We start from the raw sequence: 21,583 nt of genomic DNA, 5'->3' as shown, positions 1-21,583 counted from the left end.
CCTCCTCTTCCTCTACCAATGCGCTCTCCCTGTCAGCATGATAACAACTGTCAAGTCTCCTGCCTTGGTTATTTTTACTCTTCCAGACCGTCTCTTCCGCCATTGTCTGTGCCCAGAGTGGCGTACATGACAGCTGGGTTTGACTTGGACTGGAGCGTGCATGGGCTACAGCGCTATGCCTCTTCAGGAACGTCAAAAGTCATGTTGGCGTGCAGGAGGTGACGCCTGGACAAATGACTCAGGTTAGGTTTCAGTCATTTGGAAATCTTAAGGAAATGCCTGTGTTAAAAAACTAATGGAATAATTTGGTGCTTTTGAAACATGGGGATTCAAGAAAAATGTATTATTATCTGAACATATGAGAGGCTTCTGAGATGTTTAATCTCAATTTTTGGCCAGGGTGCGGAAAAATTCCTGGCTTGACTTGAAACATGAATGCAAATTATTGAAAATTATTAACAGTAAGCAACGGTAAAATAAGTATTATTAGTCTGGTTGAGAGAGGGGGGGGGGACAAAAACAAACAACAGCAGAAAAATGAACGAAAACAGCAGCTATTTGTATCCAATGAAATAAAATGGTAATCATCCCTTTCCAGATATTTTTGCATGATTATCTCAACTAAAATCAACTAAGAGCAGATTTGTTTTACCTTCCGCTTCCGCTCAGCTCTCTCCCGCTGGCGCCGCCGCCTCTCCCTGGCTTTCTGCAGCGCCTTGTAGTCTGGATGAAGCTCAAGATCTCGCGCCTTCTTCAAGTGGGCAGCAGCATGGGCCATGACTGCAATTACCTAACGCTGACTGTCGCTACGAATCAACGAATATTTGTGGAAAATGTCTCCCAACAATGTCTGCTAACAATTTTGACCTTGAAGGTCAAGCAAAAAGACAAAGTTTTCTAATATAAATTAATCCAAGTTGGATCTGAGACAATCCTGGAAGTTAAGAGTCTCCAAAATGACCCTCACTGGAATATCCGAGGAAAAATCCACTTCAACTCCTCTCATCCTTTTTTACTAATATCTCCACAGTTCTCGTAGAAAAATGAAGATGCTCCCACTGGATCAAGCTGCTGGATTTTCACGCACACACATCTACCGTACTTATGCAGAGCCCAAATGAAGCATTTATGTGTGCAAGCATGATGGAAGGACATAATGACAGAAAAGGGGTGGTGAAGAATGACAGACAATGACACACACACACACACACACACACCATATGACCCAGTCCAGATGTACAGTACATAAAAACCCTCCGCAATGTGAACAGATGTGGCTTTAAAACGTGTGTTCTTTAATGCATTTGTGTGTGTGTGTGTGTGTGTGTGTGCATGTATGTCAGTTACAATGTTCAGTGTGTAAGGGGTTTAACGCAGCTGCAAGCCAACAGTCAAACTACAGCGACAGCCTAAGCTAATCTCCCCACTGTTGTGATAAAAACACATTAATAAAATAAAAAATCCTTGGCGTGAGAAGTTAAATGCGAATAATTTATTAGAAGGGGCCACCAGTGAAATAATTCAGGATTAGTTCTCACACACTTCTGCAAAAGGCTATCACAGGAGCTCTTCACAATTTTCAATGTAAATTTAAGAGGTTTGTTTTTTGTGTGATATCATTTAACGGCATTACATGTCTGTAAAATTTCCGTTTCATACGGAAAAGAAAACATGGGCAGCACGAAAGATTTTTGATATCTAATTAAAAGTACTGGTTCAGTCTTACGCCTGTGAGTTCTAGGCTTGAATATAAAACGGTTGTTCCGTCTTCAAGAAGCAGGGTCTATGCTAATGTAGTAGAAATATTGTCTATACAAAATTTGCCAAGACTATTGACTGCGTGTGGCAGTGCTGCACACATAGACTTGCAAAAGTTGTGGGATCAGCAAAAATAAAGCAAAATAAGCACTGTAATAATTGGGGGCCTCCATGCTGATGATGGGTCTGCATTAGAGAATTTAAATCATATGAGAGCAAAAACGTGTTAAGTTTAAAGGGGTGTTTGATTATTTGCATCAACGCTGTGATTGAGAGGTCACAGGTGGATAGATTTCCCTAAACCTGAGCAAGATAAATGGAAAGAAAATAATTTTCCTAATCATGACGCCTCCTAGTGGTAGTATCAAAGAAGCTACCCCCAGATGAGAAGTAGCTGACAAGCTCCCTTAGGATTCATGTGACTGCTTTGGCCATCATCTTTGCAGTGAATTGCAGGCGATTGAATGTGCTGAATCTGTAGCTTCCAAGGCTTCACTTTAAATGAATCACTCTATATGGCTGCTCATTTCAAGGAAAGGAGAAGCAATAGAAATTCTTCCATCATACATTGCACCGGTATTTTTTTTTTATGCTTTACCATGTTGCCTGTCATCTGGGTGCAATCGATCATTTCACCCCTTTGATGCTGTAATAAAGACGAATTGGAAGAGAGGAGAGGAGCAGAGGGTGAACTCGGGTACGCAGTGTCTTTCGATGAGCCATCAGAGATGCTGGTGCATACCACTCAGGCTGCATGGGGGCAAGAGTAGACAAGCAATGGTGGCTTCCTGATATCTGCAATGCCGGGCTCGCCTCCTCCCCCCTACATGGTGGTTAAATGGATCCATCTGCATCGCCACTGATGGAACACGATTTGACAGGTTGAGTGCATATGCGCCCAAGTGAATAAGCGTACATATGTGTGAAGTCTTCGTCAAATTGTCCAGTTATTATCGCAAGGTTCAGTCAACAATACATGTCATAAATGTTGACTGACACTAATATACTGAATCACTCCATCATTACCGAGTATTATCTGCTATGATGTATGCTGCATTTGCATTTGGCAAGAGTCTGAACTGTTATATAGACGACAGCTGCAGTTTTAGCACCTCCTGCTGGTGACATTAAATTTATGCACACAGGTATTATTTCGCATGAGTGCAATGAGCATACTATCTTGAAAAAGCTAAGCAGTAGAGGTACAAAATTGTAAACCAACCATATATATAAAAAAAAAAAGTACTACTAACGTTTTTTAAAAAATATATATTTATATGAATCCATACCAAATTCCATCTTTCAGTTCAGCTCAAGATTGTTTTCATGTATCACATTTGTGTGAAGCATAGTTTCCAATTATTATATTATTCAACCTATTTAAAGTTTAATCAAATGCAGAAGCAGTTACTGTAACACCCGCCTGTCTCTGAGTCGCATTTCACGGAGAAAAATCAATTAAGGGATCGATTAGCATGTAAGCTGATCCTAAAATAGTAGTGCACTAACACTAGATTGCTGTATGAGTGTTTCAGGAGGAGGTGGGGGTTGGACGACACATAAAGAACAGATTCTCTTAGGTTCAATCATTATTGAACATTGTTAGGGTTCTAATGATGATGCGAAACCAACAGATCTGAGATGTAAAAGTCAGATTGTGTGTTATTATCCACCCCCTGATGATCATAGATGGGAGAATAAAAAATGAAAATACACCTATAAATTCAGTGTTTTACAACACCAGTGCTGCCACTTAATGTTGGCTATTTCCGCTTCCCACTATCTGGCTCTTCAGCAGTATTGCAACATTGCAAATCTCTCAAAGGACAGACACATCACAACAACATTCACACATGCAAAGCGTGCTCCATCACCAAGCAACAATCTAACTTCAACTGCCTTTAAGCATCTTGCGGGTTTATTCTTAGAACATTCTGACCTGAACTCAAACAAACCTGCAGCTTGCACAATGAGGAGAAAACAAGCAGATTGCTGTGCTTGACAATTAAGATCTGCACCCTATAATAGCCCAGAAACCTCTGCTGCATTTATTATGAATATTTCTGATATTATTATGATTATTATTGTTGTTGTTGTTTATGATGTGTCCTCCAGCTAACGAAGGTGCAACTCTGACTCATGGCTATGTGACAACATTACAATGCAAACCATGATTTAATGGAGGAAGGGTTATGCTTCGAGACTGCTTAATTTGACTTGGGGAAGGCCGTTGAATGACGACAACACTCACCGCTAGGTCCTACCTCCAGCCAAGGTTCAACCACAATGACAGAATCAATGATATCCCATTTAACAGTAAGTTTTGTTTTAAACCTTATTAGCATTTATTTGTAAATATTTCTTTTGTACCCATCACAGCATGCAAAAACATTATATGCACACATCCTAATGGAAACATAACCTCAGATAAGAAAGATAACATACTGCATTACACAATCTATTCTGGAGATATGGAAGCACCCACAATGAATTTATACGCAGACAGTTTGTTTTCTCCCCTCAGGGTATTGATTGTGAGCTTCGGCTAAACCCTGCATCACATGATTCCAGAATAAGATAGAACTGTCTTCGTGTCTTGTGTATATCAGGCTTGCACAAAAGCAGATTTGTGCTAACTCACCTCACGTTTCAGATGTGGGAAATACGCTACAAAAAGAAGTTGTTAATATTTGGGTAACATTACATACAGTAGATGTTGAATTGATTTATTTAGAACTGTAACATTGCAGATCACTCAGACTGACTGCCAATTTTAATAGAGTTCATTTTTATTTATTATCGTCATTAATGATCTGTGTATATGTGTGCGTGTGTTGGCATACAGGGTGTGGCAATGTTTGTGTGCAATTTGCAAGAGGAGGGAGGGCCTTCACAGCGATGATGTCACACCAGTCGAGACTCAGCCATCGATGACGGTTAGAAATCGACAGCCGAGCCCTTTTATGATAGCAATTCTTGTAAATATTTGTAGTGACAAAAATACAAGCCTCTAAATCATGTCTGCCACACTCCCATTTACAGACAGTAATGGATGCATGCGTTCACAGATATAATTTACTAAATGTCATTTTTCAGAACTCACGTAGCTTTATAAGGTCAAGACCGTAAAGCATGCAGAGTGCAAGCAGTCTCTCCCAGGAAACCAACTCACTGAATCAAATCTAATACCACGTGGGACATGAACTCCCATGAGACCACGCCTATGAAACAACATGGAGACCAGGCTGAAGGGGGGAAAGCAGGATGGAGGCCCCTGGAGATAATAGGTTGGACTAAAAGACCACACCCTGTAGCAACCAAGTCATCCTTAGACAAATGCAGACACACTTTCCGAGACATCTGATGGATGACATTATCAGTAACACGACGTCCTTTAGTGTTGTTGAGTAAAAAAGGCATCCCAGAAGCCTTTCAGGCGGAGCATCGCATTAACTGATTGCTTTTGCTACATCAAGACACAGACCTCACAGTGCTTTTTTTTTTCATAGCATAGAGCAGTCTAAAATAATCTATACCATCAAATATGCAACACAGATTTTTACATCAATAAAGCCATTCTTCCCTTCCTGGGTTATTTGTTGTTAAATACTACTACTATTAGTAAAATGCAAAATAAGCGTAACAAATATCCACAAGGTCTCTTTGGGCCTATATAGTCGTTATATTAACATGCAAGTTTGTCTCTTTCTCTTTGAAATATATAACTAGTCCCTTGGGTATGCATGATGTATGCCATCTCCATTAATATGAGAATAGGCCCTATAGGCTATAGCCCAGGAGGAGATTAACAATTACTATAGATTGTGTCGACCGAGTCATTAATGAGAACATACTGGACAATTGCTATGGTTACTAATGACATTGTGATCTTGTACGGATAGAAAAAAGCAAGAAGATGTCACCCTAATTTGATTTTACGCCAATCACCAATGAAGAAGAAAAATTATGAGAAGAAAAATTAAGCAGCAATTCAATTCTATATCCATCAATCCATTTTCTATAAAGGCATATCTTGTTCAGGCTAGAGTGAGCTGGAGTTGACTTTTGGTAAAAGGCTAGGTACACCTAATAAAATATTATCTATATGAAGCCATACTAAAAAAAGAGAAGCCTGGGTTAATTCTAATTTACCATTCAGACTTACTGTTTGCGTGCAAAATTAATTAAAAGCGAGCGACTGTATTCCCCATCCAAATGCTGATCTCATCTGGCGTCAGCTTGCTATATTTACTGAGGCATAAAACGATTTCACCTCTAGTTGAATGTATCAGGAACAGTCAAGCATGTGTGTGACCTAATACTCACTCACGCAGCAAACAACACAGCCACACAGGGTTCATGAAAGCAGGCAGAAAATTGAGGGGGGGGGGGGGGGGTTGATGAGCACTTCATCTTTCTAATAGGGTAAACATGAGGTTGCTCTGGAGTTCTTATGGGAAGTTTTAATCGTGTAAGCAGCAGACGAGCGTTTCGGAAGCTTCTGAGATCACGAGCCACACCTCGCTATCTTTCTGCTCATCTCCTGCAGGAGAAACAACGCAAAGGCCATCATGAATAATTAACTTCTAAATGTGTCCCACTGCTGCAGGTCAAAAAATACCTGGCCTCTATGGAATATGAAATCTGCCTGTGTTCCATAACATTCTTAAATGATAGATTTTCATTTAGTAGCTGTCATACTAAATTGAAAAAGAGAAAATATTTTTTTTAAAAAAACAGCTTCATGAATTAGCTCACAAAGTGAATGTTTATCTGTTCCAGCGGTGGAGGATATCCGTCGATGTACTTCAGTGGTTACTTAACGCTATTTTATTGTTCCTGTAAATACAACTATGTTAACATGTGTACATTAAATAGAAGCCACAACTTGGCAAATATGCGGGTTTGCTGTGGTGCTGTGGTCAAGCATGCCGCAATAGTTGCTGAAAGTGAAAGTAAAGTCCTACCATATACTAACTGCTCTGGAGAAAGGAAGGACGATATAGGCGAGAGTAGACAGAGAGGAGGTAAAAGAAAAAAAGTTCAAAGGCTGCAGTAAAATCTGAGCTGAAGAGTATAGGAGGTAGGAGAATTGAGGGAGGGATCAATTGGGAAGCAAGCCGAAGACAATGCGAAATTACAGTACCGTATTTTCCGCACTATAAGGCGCACGTAAAAACCTCCAATTTTCTCAAAAGCCGACAGTGCACTTTATAATCCGGTGCGCCTTATATATGGACCAATATTGAGCCACTACGGCAGGCGTGTCCAAATATATGGACAAAGTTTTAAAATGGGCCATTCATTGAAGGTGCGCCTTATAATCCGGTGCGGTTTATAGTGCGGAAAATACAGTAAATAAGAAGAATTATATAAATCACCATTTGAGGCGTCGATAGGAAGTGAAGATAGTGTATAATCAGAAGTGCAGGAAGTAAAGTGAAGGAGGAGCTATTTTTAAAAAATTGTACTCTGAGAAAAACTTTGCGTTGTGCCAAGGAAGAAATAGGTCATGTTGTCTCGTCAGAAACATCTTTAAATATTCGAAGAGAAGCTAGCAAGCACACTATCAATTGCTGCAAGATTGCTGTTAAATGTATTCTACATGAGGAGCTGAAATTCGGATGGGGACAATTTTAAGTTAAATAAGGTCTCTATACCATTAATAGAAATGAATACAAATTGAAATGATTGTTCCGAATAGTTAACATGTACGTAGATGCACACGCATTTGGCCGAGATGAAGCTATCCATCTTGAGGACATGTGCACCAACACACTGTTTCCACGTCACCATTCTCCTTTACACTGCTGACCGCCATTGTTGCAATGAGTGATGATGGCTTTCATTATATTGAATCAGCTTTGCCCTTTCACAGGCTTTGTCATTCTTACTCTCATCTTCTCCGCCACCTGAGACCTGCATGCTCACAAAACTCTTGTCACCTTGCAACATCACACTGAAAACAGACAAACTCCAAACAGCAATTTTGGGGTCATGAACTCTATCATATCAACAGTTGCTATGCGAACGCTCATGGGAGTTGATGGAAAATCCTGCAAATTATTAAATATTAGCTCAGAATTGCGTAGAATTATAAATTGATTACAAATCAAGCCAAAGGGAAACGGTCAGTTTCATATTGAAACCAAAACCAAATCCAAACTAAAACCAACATAAGGGTATGTTGGTTTTTCACCTCGTGGGTCTCTATATCACCAGCAAGGTAGTGAGCAATTGTTTTGCCACATTTTCCACTTCTTTATTGAGTACTATTTACAAGTTTTAGTGTTTAGTTGATGAAAGCCGTACAACTTTGACCTACTGAACATTTATTGCCTTGTTGTTTTCAAAACCGATCTTTGTGACTTCGGACTTATTTTTCATCCCGCTTATCCTTAATAGGCTCATGAGTGCGTTGGAGCCAAACCAAATATGCATATGTTTAGCCTCAAATCATTTGAATTAATGCTAAGTCCAAGGCTTAAGGGAAAAGTTGATGATTCATTAAGGTGCTAATCAGACTTTTATGCCAACTGGAAAAGGCAAAAGCATCTTATTGCTGGATAATAGAAGACGTGAGCTCAGTTAAAAAAAATCTACAAATGTCCAGATCTAATTTCTATTGCTTATCCTATTCAAGGTTGCTGGGAAGGAGCAGCCTATCTGACTGCAGGCAATAAAAAAAACACAGATTACAACCTGCATTGCTTGCCTAGTCAAACACATAATGGCAACATAAAGAGATAGAAATTCATTCACACCTACAACACCTCAGTGGGAATCTTTTCCTGACAGCCGTGTCCACAACAACGCTACCGTAATTTTCGGACTATAAGTCGCGGGTTTTTTCATAGTTTGGGTGGGGGGGTGTTTCTTTTCACTTTTTGGGGCATTTTATGGCTGGTGCGACTTATACTCCGGTGCGACTTATAGTCCGAAAATTACGGTACTAGGAAATTGTCACTACACTAAGACAATCAGAATGGTACAAACGCAAAATGCAACTTTCCTCACACAAAGCTTGCCCTCTTGTAACGATAACTAAAATGAAAATAGAAACAAAACACTGGCTGCCCTACAAAGATGGCTGTCAACACTCACAGTCAGTGGCCAGGCAAAAGGCACAAACATTTACCCTCATATCCAATGAATCTGTGTGTATTTTCACCTATCGTGTCACTACTGCAAAACATCAAGCTTAGAACCAAAGTCTTAAAAACAACAACACAAACACCGTGGTGGGTAACGATGAAAGCAGACAGCACAAATGTGGCTACAGGAATCATTAGCTCAGAAGGCAATAAAAATGTTAATTTTATGGTGCATGCTACACCAGGAAGCCCGAATGAAATCATAGCAATTAATATTTCAAGGTTTTTCATATTGAAGTCTCTAGATTGCATCCAAGTATGCTCGGTGGCCCCACCCAGCAATGATGGAGGAATAAAGTATGCTTAGCACTATACAGTCCATTACTGGAATCACATTAGTGTCAGGAAGAAGCATAAGAGGGAGTAAACATCCACATTCAAAACAGTCAACTGCCATCACCATAACACATGACAACGCCAGATTCTCCAGGCTAATTATATGTTGACATTTTATTGAATGGGGGTTTTGTTTAGACAGAAATGCAGGATCCGAATGTCTCATCTTGACTTAATGGGGACTAGTAGCATCAATACAGGCCTTGTGTTGTTGACAATTCATTCTGTTCCCTTTAACACCCCCCCTGATGCACAATCACACACACACATCAAGACATTTTTTTTCCACTGTCACGCAGCTTCTCCACATATACAAAATAAATACACTTAGGATATCTGAGTGGCGGTATCGGTAAGCTGCGCAAATGTGAGGAGACGCGGCAACGCCTATCAGCGCTCCCAGCAAGCATCAGTGCAGCTGAGCGGTCCCACAAACCGAATGACACCCACCTGACGTATACGGCCCTGGTGCAGCGGCGGCGGCTGTCCGCCCTCCGGTGAGGTGTTGTTTGAGGAGGCGAGTTTGAGGTCGGAGCCACCGCCCCTGGAGAGAGCGTCTTCGGGGCTGCTTGACATTTTGTCTGGCTGCAGCTGGAAGCGACGTGGTCAAAGTCGAGGAATAACAGGGGTGCTTTTGCAGGTCCAAGATGGATGTTAGTGCATGGGTCTCAGAATCCACACAGTTGAGAGGTGATCATCCCGTGGCGTCTGTGATCGGAGGACAAACGCGAGTGTTGTTTGAAAAGGGTAACGAGCGCTTCCTGTGTTCACGGGATGCTGCTTGAGCGCGTGCACGTGAGCGCGCATCTGACGCGCTTACCGAAACGCTGCAGAATCAATGATGCATTCAGGGCCATCCTGTGACACCAAAATCTCCACCACAGCAATTATAACAAGTCAAGATATGTATCAGGCAACTCTCTTAAAATATATATTTATTTTTCTATTCGCTTCATAAGTACACTGCACAATTATATGAGAAAGAATGACATTTCTTTTCGATTGGTATGACGGCGTTACACATTACTTTCGAAAGAGAAGCTTGTGTACTGTAGTTTCGCCGATGGAACGTAAATGCAATGCAGGACCCATCGCATTCTTGTTTTGCTAAGGATGCCTCCACCCATCATATATTCCACTGCAGTGTCTATGGAAGGTAAAGTTAATTGCTTGTTTAATGTCCCTCCCACATTAGAAATAAAAATCTAAAAATAGCCTATTCACTGAGCAACATCTAATGAAGGCTGACAGGGAGAAGAAAAATAATAAAAAACAATTATTCAGTAAGTCTTGGGTATTGAGTTGAGCAAATCTGCAGGTGTTTTTTATTTTAACCAGTCTTCATTCATTGATCATCATCATTCATCATGTCACACAACCTAGACCATAAAATAGTCAATTATTCTTGGTATAGCATCCATGTATTTGGATCTGCATGATGCGTTGAGTGACTAGTAAAAATGTAACTTTAGTTTCAAACAGTACTAGTTTTAGTTAGTCATTCCGTAGTCACTTATCTAATTAACTGTGAAACACTGCCCCCTGACGCTTCCACACGGATTTACAATCATTACTACGTTACATGCCCTCAATATAAAATTACTTGTCAATAAACAAAGGGAAGGTCAGTGTGTTGCACTCATATTATGTACACATCAATTACAAATTATCAATAATATAGACAGGACAGGTTTTAAAAATATAAAAAATACTTTATTTTACATTGAAAAAAACTGAACAGAACCTATTAATAACAGCAGCACCAATACAACCAATGTTGACAAAAGTTATCACATGGAGGGGAAATGTTGACCGGAATTGTAATGTAGTTATGACACATTTAAGAAGCTGAGAGCTGGTCCAGGTTGTCACGGTTACGGCTGGTGAGGTGGGCCTCCAGAATCTCTCCAAACAGATCCCTGTTTAGTAAATTATAGGCCATGTGTAAAAGTTGCTTGACAACCTTGTGGAAGTACTATAGGAAAAACAAGAGACAATTAATGAGATAAGTTTGATGCAAATGTATCACATGTCGTCATAAATATTGAACAAAAATCAATTGAACCAAGTAACAATGATGGCAGCAGATCAATAGAATGTAGAGGTTTGTTTTGAGAACTTGTTTTAACTGACCTTTTTTGTCATAAACACGTCATGGATTCATTGACAAGATAATCAACAGAATAATCGATGATTAAATTAATTGCTTGTTGCTGCTCGGATAGCATGCACATTTTAATGCACACTACTCACATGGGATCCAAAACAGAAAAGGTCCACTCCTAGCTCATAGCCCATGCCGTAGTCACATTCATCGTTGGCGAACTGAACATATGTGATCATCTGCTGAATAGGGCTAAAAGCTTTGACGCGCTCTTCGTCATTCTGGGCTTCGGCAATGGCCTTGCAGATCTTCTTGAGAGCAGCTAGATGCAGAATAAAGGGGGAAACAAATAGAATACTGTGATAAAAGTAGTCTTTTAAATGGCCCAGAACTGTTTGACTTCAATGGGTGAAATTGATTTAGAAAAGGAGAATATGGAGATGCCAATCTAAGTATATTGACTGACCATCAGTTTCTGGAAGTTCTCTGTAGCCCACATCATTCTTGTCGACAGGTACAACAATACCAGCACCGTGGAACGTTCTGGTGACAACCTAGGGAGGATCATAAAAGTAAGCAGTAAGCAGAGGTACAGTATGAGTGAGGCAAAAAGGCGACTTGAACTTTGAGGGACCTACCTTCTTGTCCCGCTGCTTCATGCCTTTGGTCTTCAGCTCTAAAGACAAGTTGAGGGTTTCTGCTCGCTCACTCAACTTTTCCTCCAGTCTTTTGAAATCGTCTTCCACGGTTTTCGGCCTGCTTTTGTCCTTCTTCTTTTTTAACAGGAACAGGCTGTCAATCAGTAAAACAAATAGTAGTTCAATATTATCATTGCACATGTTTGCTGTTTGTTGGCTTATTTTGCAAAGAGTAGAATGAGATCTCTCTCTCTCAGTACTTACTGAACAGCAGCAAACACATTGTCTCCCATCTGTGTTATAGCGCACCCCTTCTTGGCTTCATTCTCCCCAACAAAGGAGGGAAGGGAGTCTGGATTATCTCTAATGAAAGTTTGAAGAAAAAAAACACAAGTTGTTACCATGCATCTAACAATGACTGACCAAGTTAAAGAACCTATAGAGGTTCAAGACATACATTGATGTTGGAGTATTATCATGTGTACATTTGGTACCTGTAGTAACCGATGTGATGCTGGCTTTCTTCACTGCCCTGAAGAATTGTCTGGAACTCTGGTGGGTCGTAGAAATACCTCCAGTGAAGGTAGAAGTTAGGAGAAGCATTCTTGCAGTTTTGGTGAGCTCCAGCCAGAATGTCAAAAGGACCGACTAGCTGCAAACCAAGTGTGTCTTTCAGGGCACCTAGAAATTATGGTAACAATAATAATAAGTGATCCAAGGGACATGGTAGCACGTCCGCCTCATTGTTCAGCGATGCAGGTGGAGTTTGCATGCTCTCTAAAACCACATCACTGTTTTGTTGCTTCCTCTATCGTGATTTGGTGATATTACCGCAATAGTCACTCAGTACATTATTACTCTTTCATTCATTTTATTGTAAAACCGGACTCAAAATATAGTGATCAAAACCGTGATGACCTTACCACAGGGGTTGTCGGGGCAAAGCTCCTTGCATAAGTCCCAAAAATGATACAGGTCCTCGGGCATGTGCAGCTTGTAGAGCTGGAGCATCTCTTCACGTTGCTGTGGAGACGCCTGGGATGGGGGCGCGGCCTTGACATCATCAGGACGTGGTTTCTTCACATCCCCCTTGCCTTCACCCGTCTCCTGACAAAAACAAGAGCAACTGAGAAATTGTAACGTAATGCATGCGAAGAAGAAAGACACGGAACATGGTTTGATGCTCTTCAGTCTTTCTGTCTTCTGTAGTTTTTGCTTTAAAGTGGTCTCCTGGAGTTTACTTTGTGGTTATACCCTCGTTTTATTGCGTTTTAGCAAGTTACTACCCTTCGTACATATCTTGCAAGCTTTACATTTTGCAACCTTTGAGGATAAAGCGGTTCAAAAAATGGACAGATGCTTCGACTTCACCTAGAAATATTTCCAAAACAAAAGAGACTAAACGGATATGACGTCATTGCGCCGTCATTACAAATGAATGAAACAATACCATCTTATAGTTTAGGTTGTGAATAAAAGTCTTTAAGCACGCACAAACGTTTTTGCATGCCCAAGTGACTCACCACTTATTATAGTATTGTATTGTATAATGCATCAAAGTTTGCTAGCACACGAGCGGAGTTCACAGCATTTGGTAACTCATACTATTCATTCTGCACCGTACACGGGTCAAACAATTGATCCTGTTAAAAGGTGACGCCATTATTTACAATAGTTGTTTATGCACAAGCGTCCGCTCGTCAAGCCTGCTGCCATGTTGGTGCAGCGCTGTCCACACAGCATGCCCAACAGCCCTAACCCGAAGCACTTTGCAACCTATTCAAAACCCCAAAAAAGAGACAATTGCACAGCTACAGTATCACTTATGGAATCAGTACGCGCATGCACAATGGAGGAAGGTTAGGGTTGCGAGAATTTACCTGAATGGATTTGGGCTTTCTTTTTGCGCGCCCTGTCATTTTTTTCCTCCCCTGTCGCTCGATTGAGTTCTTCTTCGATCAAATATAACATGCAGCCACTTTATCATAAGTAAACAAACTACTGCCATCTAGAGGTCAAAGTTGGGAACTGGATGTAACCACGGTACAGTACCCTAAACTTGTGTTTATTCTGTTTCAAATATGGACAAAATACGTCCTCTTAATATACCGAATTTCATTTGTGACAGTACACTTTTCAATGCATGTACTATGCATACAATAAAAAACATATAAGTTTGAACCATACAAGTTGCCCATCCCTGCTCTGAAAATTCTTTCAAACCACATATTATATGTCAGGGTTACAAGCATTCATTAAGAGTAACTTTAAAATTCACTTTTTTTAATTACCCAATTAACTAATATACTGCAACATCTAATTATAACAATAACTCTCTTAACATCTTTGATTGTGCATATATGACATGCTCACTAAACAGTTGAACACATCCTGATATGTACACTATATCATATTTTTTTACTATAGGGTCAAGGCCAGGGGAACCAGAGAGGAATGAAAACTGATCTGACTGCAGTTGGCAGGAAATTGCTTACTTGTCAATATGAAACACTGGAACCTTCCAGATATGAGAAGAATAAAGAATCAGTGAGTCATTGAGTAAACGGAGACCACGTGTTTTTTTCAATTAGACTGTGCATTAACGGTCAATTGACTTAGGCCATCATGCAACCAATCAATTTTAATTAAATTTTCTTGAAAAGAAATAAATGCTGGATTTTAGCCATTACACACGCATCATTGAGGGTTTAACTGCTCCCCCTAGTGGCCTCTTCCACCTCATCAGCTGCAGTGGGAGGGCTCTCCAAGAAAATCGGCTCTGTGATTGGCTGCCTGTCAGGCGGCTGCCATGACACAGTGGATGCTGCACGGGATCACTTCAGCACCATCATTGCACAGTGCATCCACATCCTCATTCTTATCCCCCACTTGTGCTCATTTTTCTCCACCCCCCTTTCTTACCGCTACCCCTTCTCCCCTGTTATTTCCCTCAGCCACCTTGCAGAAGACCTTCACTTCCCATCAGGAATATAGCAGCAAGGAAGCAGTCGATCTGGTAGGTGTGCTGAGGCCTGTCTACCTCCTTTGCTTCCCGTCCTCCTGCAGCACAGGCAAGACATCACGTTCTCCTTTGCTCTCCATCAAGGACTATCTATTTGACAGTGTGTGTGCGAGTGTGTGAGTGGCAATGGGCAGCGATCCGGAAAGTACGCAGGGAAGGCTACCACACCCTTGTATCTACTGGCAGAGCAAATAGTAAATATTCATGTAGGGATTTGCTGCTACTGTATATTGTTAGACCTTTTGCATGGACACGTGTGTCTTCACTAATGGGCGTGTTACACTAAAGGTCATAACTTTGGCAAGCTGTTCCAAGCTTTGTCAGTCTGCCTTATGACATGCCTGTTTGTTCTTCTCCTCATCACCAGCAATTACATTCATTCGGCCCCTCCTCTACTCTTCAACTTCTCCTCCGCCATCCATTTTCATTTGCTTTCCACATTCCGGCATCCTGAAGCTTCTCCCCTCAAGCTTATTATCCATCTCCATCTGCTCACTACCACCTTTTCCCATTTCCCCCTGGCCTGCTGGTTACCCAGGATGCCTTGTTCCAGGCCCCTTCGCTAGGCCCTAGCAGCATGGGCGGAGCCTGGGCGGGAAGCGAGAGAACGGATCGGACCCTTCCCCTCAGGACGGGCACGCTGGCGGGTCACCCTCCTTCAGCTTCAGATGGGCGAGGACGCTGAGAGCCCCAAGATCAACCACACCTTCCTACGAGACTATGTCACTGAAGGTAGAACAGATGGCATGTAGTCTGTCTCCGTTTTGTACGGCCCAAAAGCCGCAATACATCTTTAAATGGATGAGAGATCTCGTAAGTTTTATTACGGTCAACCACACCCATTTTATTCTTTTCCAAGCTGATGTCATCTCCACGGTGGAGTTCAACCAGACAGGGGACCTACTGGCCACGGGGGACAAAGGAGGCCGAGTGGTCATCTTCCAGAGAGAAACAGAGGTCAGCAGATAATACTATTCTGGTCAGCATCGACAAACCTCGGCGGAGTCGAATGAGGTTTTATTTCTCCTCCTATTTGACAGTCTAAAGGGGAGTCCGAGGAGGTGTTGGAGATCGGGGACTCAGGGGAGTATAATGTATACAGCACGTTCCAGAGCCACGAGCCAGATTTTGACTACCTGAAGAGTCTGGAGATTGAAGAAAAAATCAACAAGATTAAATGGCTGTCACAACAGAATGCTGCTCATTTTCTCCTTTCCACCAATGGTGAGAATCCCATCCAAACTATGAAGGCAACACGGATCACTCATCATTTGTTAAAACATCTCACATCTGAATTCAAACGGAACTCATCTAACATCTAGCAATGTAGAAAACGGTTCCGATTGCTTTTCCTGGTCACAAACTGTTTAGCCACTTGTAGTACTGGGAAAATGAAGCTTCAAAATGCTTCATGAACCAGTTGTTCTTATGGAGCCCCCTCAATGGCATTCTCTGTTCACCATAGGCCTGAAAGCACACTGACTTGCCATTTCTTAAACCTCTTTCTTTAAATCAAGTGCCACCTAGAGAAGTCAAAAATACAACTGGTTCATGAAGCAAACTCATTTTCCCGTCACTAGCCACTTGTTGCTAGGCAGAACTGATAGTGATGGAGCACATCCTTCCCATAGTTCATTGAAAAAAGCCCTATGACCCTGAGGCTGAAGAGAACCAATAAGTCAGTCTGACACACAAATAATATTACTCCAAAAACATAACTGTCTGCATTATGAGAAATGACACAGTTTAATAGAAACTGTATTTTTGGAATCACTACTCTGTATTAAATACAATAATATTAGTTGCCATTAAATGAGGTCTGGCAGAAAATGACTTATGGTAATGATGCCAAAACACAGACTATGCCCTCCATCTGATTTATCGTTCTACGATTGACAGCTTCTCGGGGACATACTTTCATGTTATCTTAGCCATTGTTATGACATGCTGCGATGTATCCTCTATTCATCGCTTTCATCAGAGTGCAGTAAAATAAGATAATTGAATTGTTATTATTTATTATTTTTTATTAAATTCACTCTTCACGACATCCCAGTGGGTGTGCGTTTCTGTTTTATGTCGCTATAATTAAATATTTCTCCCGAACTACACTCAAATCCATATGGTGTTGTAAAAATGTGATTTTGCATGCCACAGATAAGACCATTAAACTGTGGAAGGTGAGTGAAAGAGACAAGAGACCAGAGGGCTATAACCTGAAAGATGAGGAGGGCCGGCTCAAGGACATCTCCACCATCACCTCCCTGCAGGTGCACACACACCCACACGCACACACACACACACATTAGATGCATTATACTGTAATTAATTTTGTTTTTTTAGGTGCCGATACTGAAACCCACAGATTTGATGGTGGAGGTCCGCCCCAGACGAGTGTTCTCCAACGGTCACACCTACCATGTCAACTCCATTTCAGTCAACAGTGACGGGGAGACCTACCTGTCAGCTGATGACCTCCGTATCAATATGTGGCATCTGGGCATCACTGACCGCAGCTTCAGTATCCTTCCTGCTTTTTACTTAATCCTTCTTGGTTCCCTGTGGGACTTGTACGGAAGAGGATTAGGGCCGGTAAAGAAGAAAAAAAGAGGGGGTGACAGGATTCTGACTTTTTTTTCTAAGAATTCTGACTTTAAAGTGAGAATTCCACAATTTTTCTTCATTGGCCCTAATCCTCTCCCGTAGACTTGAGCTCATTTATTTATCCATTTATTTTTTCCAACTAAAGTAGTTATAATTGTAATTTAAATTGTTTAATTCTTTTGTATGCAAACGATTTTAGAAGAAACATGTCCTATAGAGACTAACATTTCATAATAGAAGCACATGATCCAGCATAGTTGCTGGAACACATGCATGTATCAACATGCACAAGTTTTAATAACTAATGCCTCTGCATGACGCAGCCACCAAAGTGCCAAGTTTGCTTCTTTTTTTTTTTTTTTGTTGCTTTGTGTGCCAGTATACAAACTGAGCAGTTATTATCCGGGAGAATACTCCCCTGACATTTAACACTTTAAATGCCGAATAAAAACATTATAATTATTTTGTAATATGAATTCAACATCTATATTTAGAATAAGAAGCATCTTTTGATCAATACTAAATATACATGCAGCAGTCTTTGAGAAGAGAAGCTGACCTAGAAAATCTGATTCTTCTTCTTGTGTGGAAGAAGTGTTTAAATAATTCACAGGGCAAGTACAGGCTCTTCCGAACCACTCGGGGACACCGCAAATAGAACAGAGAGAGGAGCAGCGTGTGCATGCATGCTGAGGTTGCTAGAGGTGTATGTTTGGGTTCTGATTCAGCGCCGAGGTGTGAGCTAGGCTATTAAAATGAGCGATGTGTGTTGGAGAAATATGCTGACCATTGGATCATAGTAGTTTGCAATAGTGCAGAATGCCGCGTTCCAACGAAACCAGACTGACAATCTGTCGGGAGGAATGTTGTCCCACCAGAGTCGTGTATGACCCCTGACAGTGCATTTTGCTAGACATTGTGGACATAAAGCCAACCAACATGGAGGATCTTACAGAGGTAATCACGGCAGCAGAGTTCCACCCGCAACACTGTCACCTGTTTGTGTACAGCAGTAGCAAGGGCACCCTGCGCCTCTGCGACATGAGATCCTCTGCGCTTTGTGACAAACACACAAAATGTAAGCCACCAACATTCTTCTAAAAAAAATGGGATGTGTGCCAGAGATTACTTAATTGTACCATCCATAAATGTCAAACTGTTTGTCCAGTATTTGAAGAACCTGAAGATCCAGGGAGCCGCTCCTTCTTTTCCGAAATCATCTCCTCTGTGTCAGATGTCAAGTTCAGCCACAGTGGGCGTTATCTTCTGACCAGAGACTACCTCACTGCCAAGGTGTGGGACTTGAACATGGACAAAGGCCCTGTGGAGACATATCAGGTGAGTCACAGTAAATAGTGGAAGAAAAAAAAGTTGGACTGAAAGAGACATTATGGCAGTAGGAGATCCCCCTCTAGAAATACAGACTTACTGTGTTTCCCTGTATCCAGGTCCATGAATATCTAAGGAGTAAGCTGTGCTCACTCTACGAGAACGACTGCATCTTTGATAAATTTGAGTGTGTTTGGAACAGTTCAGACAGGTGAGTGTTATCAAATGTAAAATAACGGAAATGATTATTCGAGAACGTCCTTGCAGAGCATCTTGAGAACTTTTTTAGATACTCACTGAACTGAAGTCTCGGGATTCAGGAGATAGTTTTCTCGTATCTTGCGAGATGTACTGTGGTCTTGTGAAATAGACCTCATACAAAAATTTTATTCATTTCTTCTTTCCCATTGACAGTGTAATCATGACGGGCGCATACAACAGCTTCTTCCAGATGTTCGACAGAGAGACGGGCCGGGGTGTGACCCTCGAGGCCTGGCGAGAGAGCAGCAAGCCACGGGCTGTGTTACGTACCCGTCGGGTTTACACCGGAGGAAAACGTCGCCGAGGAGATGTCGGCGTCGATAGCTTGGACTTCAGCAAGAAGATCCTTCACATGGCTTGGCATCCATCAGAGAACATCATCGCTATAGCAGCCACCAACAACCTGTACATTTTCCAGGATCGTGTCAACCCGGAAACACAGTGACACAGATGGGGGACTAAATTAACAATTGACAAAGATGTCTGTGTGCAGAAGTTGTCACACCTGCACAGTGAGACTTGAGGAATAACCAACAAACGGTGACCTTTATTTGATCTTCTATAAATTGTGTGTCTCCTACACCTCCCATACACTTTTTCTAATAGAGGTGCAGGGACATCTCTCCATCTGCAATGACCATGAAATGTTGACTCCTCACTGATGTGCTCTAGAAGTATTTAACAAGTGTGTTGGTTAGCACCACAGAACGATTGTTTGATACTACAAAATGATAGCTAAGTCGTGGTCTTCACTTGCCACAATCGTGGTAGTGGTGATCTTGTATGATGACCACAATAACCGAAATTTATTTATTATCTTTTTTTTTTTCCTTGGGTCACAATTGCAGCAGAATTTCTCTTTTTGAGCAGCGCTCTAGGAGGTTGGATGCAAAAAGTGACCCGTTGTCCACTTTGCAATAATAGCAATTCAAAACAGTCCGGCAGTATTTCTGCTTTAAAATCATGAGCTCTTCTGCAGGTAACAAATGTATACACTTTTTACTGTATGCTGTAAATAGCCAGTGTTATTTTTTACGCCGCTTTTGTTTCTAGAGTGCTAAACGTATAAAATAGATTGTTAAATACACTACAAGTGAACATGAACCACATTTATTGACGCAACTCACTAATCCAAAATATTTGATGCAATAGCTTTGGTATATATATGTGTTGCTGGTTAGACAGAGAGAGGTATTACGCACAAATCAACAATTGAATTAAATTGTACATAATTGCCATGTTGGGCTTGTCTTGACTTTTAGATTGCTGCTATTCTCGTCGTGGAAAACAAAAAAGTTACAAGGACACAGATCAAACACGCCAACATTAAGCCCGATCAAATGAGAAATGGGCTAAAGTTGTAAATTGTAACATTTAAATGTGAATGTAAAGTTTACAATCATTAAGACGGAGGAATCTAAGCACACCGTGCATAAATAAGCCCCTTGATTCAACTGATTATTAAGGTTTATGTGCATGAAGGTCAGAGGTCATTATAAATACCATAGCTCAAAGTAAAAGCTCACTGTTTATATATCTCGCTGTAGATTCTTTGACATTGAAACTAGAATGTCATGTCAATGTATCTTTGAAATTATGGTTGTTATGGTCATCACACTTTTTACCTCACAGTGCCACACGCAACGTTGGGGTGCACCACCGAAAGCCACAATGTACAGTGTCGTAATAAGGTGACGTGTATTGGATCGAACGGTGTGACTTGGTCACACATTGATTGTTTACAGTGAAGTGCTTTGTTTTTAAGTGACCTTGGTCCCAGTGTGACTATTAGAACTGGTTTTGGATGTGGGACGGTCTCAGTGCAGGGTTGGAATGGAGTGTGTTGAATCGTTGCTGCAAAAAGTGTTCATTGTATGAAACCAGGCATCCCAAAAAGAAATCGTTGGAACCGAACGACATTTTCCTCACAATCGTCCACACACTTTTAAACTACAGTATTCTTATTGGTGTCCGCGAGCTATCTCGAACATAGAGCGCCTTGATCTATCTGGTTTGGCAGAATATTATCCATCACCCACAAGAAAATAGTTTATGTAATAGAAAACATTATATAAGTTTCAGGACTTTGTGCTCCAATGGTGATTTACAACCTGTCAGTTGTGATTATGTCATTAAATACAACCCAAGAGAGGATTTTAGTTCAGGGGTGCAGCAGCAGCAGCATGTTGCCACTACTCAGTATTACTCAATTGTATATTAGAAATGTTTAAAGATTGAAGAAAAAAATGTGAATGATGGAATGTGCATTAATAAAATGAATCTGACTTCATTTAGTGGTACTTTTTTCATGTCTGTGTTGTATTGAATCTAGCTACAGCCTTGCTAGTGTTTAGGAAAACAAGGACACATCAAGTTC

The 21,583-nt window shown here is 41.1% G+C and overlaps 3 protein-coding genes and 1 long non-coding RNA gene across 9 annotated transcripts in view; 2 read left to right on the top strand and 2 right to left on the bottom strand.

Moving 5' to 3' along the window:
* The window catches only part of ank2a (ankyrin 2a, neuronal), a 56,236-nt gene extending 46,241 nt beyond the window's left edge, over nucleotides 1–9,995 (bottom strand). For all 3 annotated transcript variants that reach the window (XM_061274411.1, XM_061274413.1, XM_061274414.1), the window contains exon 1: nucleotides 9,699–9,995. In XM_061274411.1, the coding sequence (XP_061130395.1) occupies nucleotides 9,699–9,824 (126 nt within the window). In that variant the 5' untranslated portion in view covers nucleotides 9,825–9,995. The remainder of the gene's footprint in view (nucleotides 1–9,698) is intronic.
* LOC133151417 (uncharacterized) lies at nucleotides 17–1,482 on the top strand. Its single transcript, XR_009713903.1, has 2 exons — nucleotides 17–242; nucleotides 670–1,482. It is a non-coding gene; the product is annotated as an uncharacterized LOC133151417 (long non-coding RNA).
* Nucleotides 9,996–10,939: 944 nt separating the features above from the next.
* Nucleotides 10,940–13,979, bottom strand: LOC133151446 (histone PARylation factor 1). Of its 4 annotated transcripts, none has more exons than XM_061274479.1 (8): nucleotides 13,871–13,979; nucleotides 12,914–13,097; nucleotides 12,485–12,671; nucleotides 12,255–12,353; nucleotides 11,991–12,144; nucleotides 11,819–11,906; nucleotides 11,502–11,674; nucleotides 10,940–11,223 (listed from the first exon to the last, which is right to left on the bottom strand). In XM_061274479.1, exons 1-8 carry the CDS (start codon nucleotides 13,907–13,909, stop codon nucleotides 11,089–11,091), a joined length of 1,059 nt encoding a protein of 352 aa, XP_061130463.1. In that variant the 5' UTR covers nucleotides 13,910–13,979; the 3' UTR covers nucleotides 10,940–11,088. The 4 variants fall into 4 exon arrangements, with proteins under 4 accessions (XP_061130463.1, XP_061130465.1, XP_061130466.1 ...); XM_061274481.1 differs by having other exon boundaries at nucleotides 12,485–12,642; XM_061274482.1 differs by having other exon boundaries at nucleotides 12,485–12,642; nucleotides 12,914–13,094; nucleotides 13,871–13,942.
* Nucleotides 13,980–14,826: 847 nt separating this feature from the next.
* Nucleotides 14,827–21,496, top strand: ppp2r2ca (protein phosphatase 2, regulatory subunit B, gamma a). Its single transcript, XM_061275041.1, has 10 exons — nucleotides 14,827–15,006; nucleotides 15,380–15,744; nucleotides 15,872–15,969; nucleotides 16,053–16,236; nucleotides 17,170–17,282; nucleotides 17,356–17,533; nucleotides 18,530–18,694; nucleotides 18,785–18,954; nucleotides 19,065–19,156; nucleotides 19,360–21,496. The coding sequence occupies exons 2-10, from the start codon at nucleotides 15,681–15,683 to the stop codon at nucleotides 19,649–19,651; spliced, it is 1,356 nt and encodes a 451-aa protein (XP_061131025.1). The 5' UTR covers nucleotides 14,827–15,006; nucleotides 15,380–15,680; the 3' UTR covers nucleotides 19,652–21,496.
* The last annotated feature ends 87 nt before the right edge of the window (nucleotides 21,497–21,583 follow it).

Source organism: Syngnathus typhle, linkage group LG3, assembly GCF_033458585.1.
Source record: "Syngnathus typhle isolate RoL2023-S1 ecotype Sweden linkage group LG3, RoL_Styp_1.0, whole genome shotgun sequence".
NCBI lineage: Eukaryota > Metazoa > Chordata > Actinopteri > Syngnathiformes > Syngnathidae > Syngnathus > Syngnathus typhle.
The sequence above is the reverse complement of the archived record's forward strand: the minus strand, read 5'-3'. Positions and strand labels throughout refer to the sequence as shown.